Source organism: Dioscorea cayenensis, chromosome 5 (assembly GCF_009730915.1).
Source record: "Dioscorea cayenensis subsp. rotundata cultivar TDr96_F1 chromosome 5, TDr96_F1_v2_PseudoChromosome.rev07_lg8_w22 25.fasta, whole genome shotgun sequence".
Taxonomy (NCBI): domain Eukaryota; kingdom Viridiplantae; phylum Streptophyta; class Magnoliopsida; order Dioscoreales; family Dioscoreaceae; genus Dioscorea; species Dioscorea cayenensis.
The window spans coordinates 24,369,290-24,375,289 of record NC_052475.1 but is presented as its reverse complement, the minus strand read 5'-3'; the positions used below and the strand labels follow the sequence as shown (position 1 = coordinate 24,375,289).

General features: G+C 37.5%; 1 protein-coding gene across 1 annotated transcript; it reads left to right on the top strand.

Moving 5' to 3' along the window:
- Positions 1-3,832, top strand: LOC120261165 (alpha-xylosidase 1-like). The gene is made up of 3 exons (XM_039268921.1): positions 1-419; positions 505-1,193; positions 1,788-3,832. Exons 1-3 carry the CDS (start codon positions 196-198, stop codon positions 3,665-3,667), a joined length of 2,793 nt encoding a protein of 930 aa, XP_039124855.1. The 5' UTR covers positions 1-195; the 3' UTR covers positions 3,668-3,832.
- Positions 3,833-6,000: the final 2,168 nt, after the last annotated feature.

The following is a 6,000-nucleotide window of genomic DNA, read 5'->3' as shown; positions in this document are numbered from 1 at the left end:
ATATTAATGGTGGCAAGCAGATATGGTGTGGCCCTAACAGAGGACAAAGGCACATGCACAAGGATGAATCCGCATTCACATGAAGAAAATGGGTCATGGTGCAACGGTTCACTCACAACTTCTATATCAGTGTGTGTACAACACTGACCGCTTTTAGCTCAACACACCAGAGCTGGACTGGAGAAGAAGATAACCATGAAGGTGAACAAACTAAAGCTCTTCATGCTCTGCTTGTGCTTTCTCTTGTTCATGTCCTTCCAGCACTGTGCTTCTGCTGGAAACCAGAAGATAGGCTCAGGGTATCGTTTGGTGTCTTTAGAGGAGAACTCTAATGGAGGTGGCCTTCTTGGGAAGCTGGAACTCAAACAGAAAACCTCTGTTTATGGCCCCGATGTTCCACATTTGTGCCTTTTTGTCAAGTAAGTCTTGCATTTTTCTTGTTTTAAAAATAAAAGCCCCAATTTTTGCCATGAAAATTTAGTATGAAACATTTCTCAAGTGCAGACATGAAAGTGAGGATCGTTTGAGAGTTCATATAACTGATGCTAGTGAGGAAAGATGGGAGGTTCCTTATAATTTGTTGCCTAGAGAGCAACCCCCAACAGTGAAGGGATCTACTACTACTACTACAACTAGTAGTGTTCCATTCACAGCTACTGAGTATTCTGGTGATGAGTTGCTTTTTAGCTATAAAGCTGACCCTTTTAGTTTTTCTGTAAAAAGGAAATCAAATGGAGATGTTTTGTTTGATTCAACTGCAAAAGATGATGATCCTTATTCAAGCCTTGTGTTCAAAGATCAGTATCTTGAGATCTCTACCAGGTTGCCTGAGACTGCTGCATTGTATGGTCTCGGTGAGAATACACAACCGGGAGGCATTCGGTTGCGGCCTAATGATCCATACACTCTGTATACCACTGATGCTTCAGCTATTAATCTGAATATGGATTTATATGGATCACATCCTGTTTATATGGACTTGAGGAATGCTAATGGAGAGGCCAATGCTCATGCTGTTTTGTTGCTTAACAGCAATGGGATGGACATTGTTTACAGGGGAAGTTCTCTAACGTACAAAGTCATTGGTGGAGTGTTTGATTTCTACTTCTTTAAAGGACCGACACCACTAGCTGTGGTCGATCAATATACTACTTTAATCGGTCGTCCTGCACCCATGCCTTACTGGGCTCTAGGTATTGCTCCTCTTTCATTATTTTGTCTCCGCAACTGTTTACAATGGCTCTCTTTTTGTACTTTATATTATATTGGTTCAATGATGCTATTCCTGGATTAATTAATCAATCAATATTCTGATCTGGATAGTTGAAATTTATGTTGTAATGTATAAGAAATGGCTTTTATATGGAGTAGAGTTAGAGTAGACTAGAGTAGAGTAGAGTGGAAAGATTGTCACTGGACACAAGACGGATAGTCTTGTTTATTGAATGTTTTGTCTGCATGTCATTGTTAATATAAAAAATGAGCGTTAGACATTGTTTATTATTCTATTGATAGTGAGAGGATCAAAGTCTCGTGAATACTTGTAAAAATCTAATTAACTATTTAGCCATAATAAGTTCATATGTAGAGGAAGAGGACTGCTGCTTTATTGTTTAAATTCTGTGGTCCTAATGTCCCACATCATCACTGGTTTGATTTATTTTTTTCTGATTCATTTCAATCATATGTCACTGCTTTTCATAGTTCATGATAAAACTAATTGACTAGAAACAGATTCAAAAAGCACAGAGTAATGAGTAATGGTTGGTGTCTGTATGATTGTGTAGGATTCCACCAATGCAGATGGGGTTATCGGAATCTGTCTGTGGTGGAAGGGGTTGTGGAGGGTTATAAGAAGGCGCAAATCCCACTTGACGTGATTTGGAATGATGATGATCACATGGATGCAGCCAAGGACTTCACCCTCGACCCAGTGAACTATCCAAGGCCCAAGCTGCTCGCGTTCCTTGATAAAATCCATTCTCAAGGCATGAAATACATTGTCCTCATTGATCCCGGCATTGCTGTTAATTCCAGTTATGGTGTCTATCAGAGGGGAATGGCCAAAGATGTCTACATTAAGTACCAAGGAAAACCTTATTTAGCTCAAGTCTGGCCAGGGCCTGTCTACTTCCCTGACTACCTGAACCCTCAAGGTGTTTCATGGTGGGTCGATGAGATAGCTCGCTTTCATGAGCTTGTCCCCGTAGACGGTCTGTGGATTGATATGAATGAAGCTTCAAACTTTTGCACCGGCAAATGTGAACTTCCAAAAGATCATCCGTGTCCAATTCCTAATAGCACGGAACCTTGGGTTTGTTGCTTAGATTGCAAGAACATAACGAGCACTCGATGGGATGAGCCACCATATAAGATCAATGCATCAGGAACTCACGTCGCCTTGGGCTTTAAGACCATTGCAACCAGCGCTGAGCATTACAACGGAGTACTGGAGTATAATGCTCACAGCATCTATGGTTTCTCTCAAGCTGTAGCTACTCATAAGGCGCTTCTAGGGCTCGAGGGGAAGCGCCCATTCATCCTAACTCGATCCACGTTCGTTGGATCAGGAGCATATGCAGCTCATTGGACTGGCGATAACAAGGGAACATGGAATGATATACGCTACTCGATTTCAACAATACTGAATTTTGGCCTATTCGGAATGCCTATGGTTGGTTCAGATATATGTGGGTTTTATCCGGCACCAACAGAAGAGCTTTGCAACCGATGGATTCAGCTCGGCGCATTCTATCCATTCTCAAGGGATCATGCAAACTTTTACTCACCTAGACAGGAACTCTACGTGTGGGATTCAGTAGCAAAATCAGCTCGGAATGCACTTGGATTACGATACAAGCTGCTACCATATCTCTACACATTGAACTATGAAGCTCATACAAGGGGAGCCCCGATAGCGAGGCCGGTTTTCTTCTCGTTCCCTAACTTCACAGCATGCTATGGACTAAGCACTCAATTCTTGCTAGGAAGCAGTGTAATGGTGTCACCGGTGTTGAAGAAAGCTGCAAGGTCCGTCAAGGTGATATTCCCTCCGGGAACTTGGTACAACTTGTTCGACATGACCAAAGCTGTTTTTTCCAAGGACGAGCGATATATCACTCTTGAAGCCTCTCTGAATGAGATCAATGTACATGTGTATCAGAACACTATACTTCCAATGCAGCAAGGGGGATTGATTTCCAAGGAGGCAAGAACAACACCATTCACCCTTGTAGTCACTTTCCCGTTAGGCGCAACTCAAGCCGATGCCAAGGGTAATGTGTTTGTAGACGATGATGAGAGACCGGAGATGAAACTAGTCGACGGGGAGTCCTCGTATGTTGAGTTCTACGCCTGCGTTCGAGGAAAGACTGTCACTGTATGGTCTGAGGTGCAGATGGGTAGTTTTAGTATAGAGAAGCAGTTGATGATTGAAAAGGTGAGAGTGCTGGGACTGCAGGGAAGTGGACATGGACTGGCCATTGAAGTGGATGGAGAAGCTGTGACTGATGTCTCTGGAGTTCATTTCAGTGATCCTGCTCAAATGAACATGGAAAAACTGGAAGGAGGGAACAAAAAGAACGGTATGATGGTTGAAATTGGAGGACTTGGTTTGCCTCTTGGGAAGAAGTTCTCCATTTCTTGGAAAATGGGCATCAAAGGATGATGAGTTTCTTATTGCTTCAAATTATGATCTTTGATTTGCTACTTCTCTTTCTCATCTTGTATTAGTTTCTGTTTTCCTCTTTAGTGATCATGAGAGAAGAGATCCAGAGGTTTGCTGAAACATTGTTGTTTACTTTTCTTCCATTGAAACAAGTAATTTTCTTTACTGAAATTCTCTTGGCAAACTTAATTTGTTTCTCTTTGTTGAATTGAAGTTAGTAGAAACATAGTGTAATGTTTAGCTTTAAGAAGAGTTTCATGGTATTATTTATATATCAAGTTAACATTTGGCATTATGGCAATCATGTTTTCCCATAATTTTTTTTGTTTAGCTTTTAATAACTTAAAAGTTTTCATTAACAACAGACTTTTGAGCTCCATCCATCAAGACACGAAAAAAAAAACCTTCCTATGATTTTTTCTGGAATATTATAATTTATTTAGTTTCAAACAGCAAGAAAAACATTATTGATAAAAATCACATGAGAATTTCAAGGGCCGGCAAATCTCCCATGCAATGAATACTTTGAATATGCAAATGCTCAAATTTATCAGAGATCATAATTTCAAAAAGTTTCATAAAAAAATATTCCATGAGGTCGGCTGAGAAACGTGGACAGAATGATATTATTATTATTATTATTATTATTTGTTCAAGAACAAAAGAACAACACGAATTAGCTAATCTTAGTTTGACAATTAACTTTAATTAATCACATCATTTGTCAACCATTCCTTGTCTCATTGGGATCACCTACCTGAGATGAGTTCTAGCATTTGTGCAGACATATTTATAATTACATAAACAACCCTCTTAAACCAAGATCCTCACATAATATATTACAACATTTGCATTATATATATAACTTGGAAAACCGAAAGCAAAAAGGAACGAAGAGAAGGAAGAGTGTAACTCAGAGGCAAAGAAGAAGAAATGCAGGGAAGAGAGCATTGCAATGGAGTAGGAGTTGGATGCAGAGCAGGAGGAAGAGGTGTGGGAGATGAGGTGGTTGTGGTTGTGGGGAAGTGGAGGATGAAGTGCTGTTGGGGTGGTTTCCTTTTGAGGATAAGGACTTTGTGTTTCCAGAAGTGGCTGCATGCATTCTGGGATGAGTGTTTTGATATTTGGCATCTTCAGCACATCTTTGAAATCCCCCACTCCTGCCTATAATTTTGATCAATTGTTTCTCTTTTCTTCATGTTACATACTTACATTTAATAATCATGCACAATGTTAAATTTAATAATTTAGCACTAACTGAAGCTTGTCGCTTTTTGTTCACTGTAATCATTCAATTCATTTCTGGCCATCATCTATATCAACACATATATCACTTTTTCATTGGAAGAACGGTAATTTTTCTTTTCAACTCCCGTTTGTAATAAAAGTTGAGGTGAGTGGTTTACCGTTCTTTTCAACTCCCTCTCATAATAAAAGTTGATGTGAGTGATTTATCAGCATTATTAATTAAAAAAAAACACTCACACACAAAAGTATATTTTATAATCATAGGTTATGTTTTCTAAAAATACCAATCACTGCTAGTATTTTTTTCTATTATTTTATTTTGTTATATTTTTTATTGTACTTTGTTTATTAATAAATTTATAATTTATCTTTTTTTTTATAAAAAAAACAATGTTTTATATTAATTTAGAGATACTAGTGGTGTATAAAAAATGTTTGTTAGGTGTTTTGTTTTTCCAATCACACACATATATATATATATAATATTCATTTAATCCATGAGCTAAATGGATTTGTTTGTTTGTTGATAAACTCGGAATCTAATAGTTTTATAAAAACAATTGCTAAAAAAAAATATTTATCTATTTCAAAATTAAAATTAATATGTTTTTATTTAATGGAGCAAAAGGAAAATAACTTTCATGAAAATTTATATAATATAAATGTTCTACTCGCTTCTTTTGTAATATATATATATATATAGAGAGAGAGAGAGAGAGAGATAAAATATCAAGGTAGAGAGAGATAAAAACAAGATATGAAAGTCACCAATGCTATAAAGCGCGCCAATTAAAAAAATCAAACGCCTAGATCTTCTCTATTAAGTATTAACCTTTGGAATTTAAAGGGTGTGATCTCATTTTTCATCTTAATTGCCCACCAAGGCTTAATTCCCTTTTGAATGTGGGAAAAAATTTAAATATATCATCTGATACTTTTAACCATGATGTTTATTACATTACAGTACTACTTTTTTTCAAAAAATGTAAATTCTCAATATTTAAAATCTTTTTTTACATAATATTATTTTGCTGACCCACTCATCTCCAGATCTTTCACTTGTGAGTAGTTAGGTGAACAAAGTA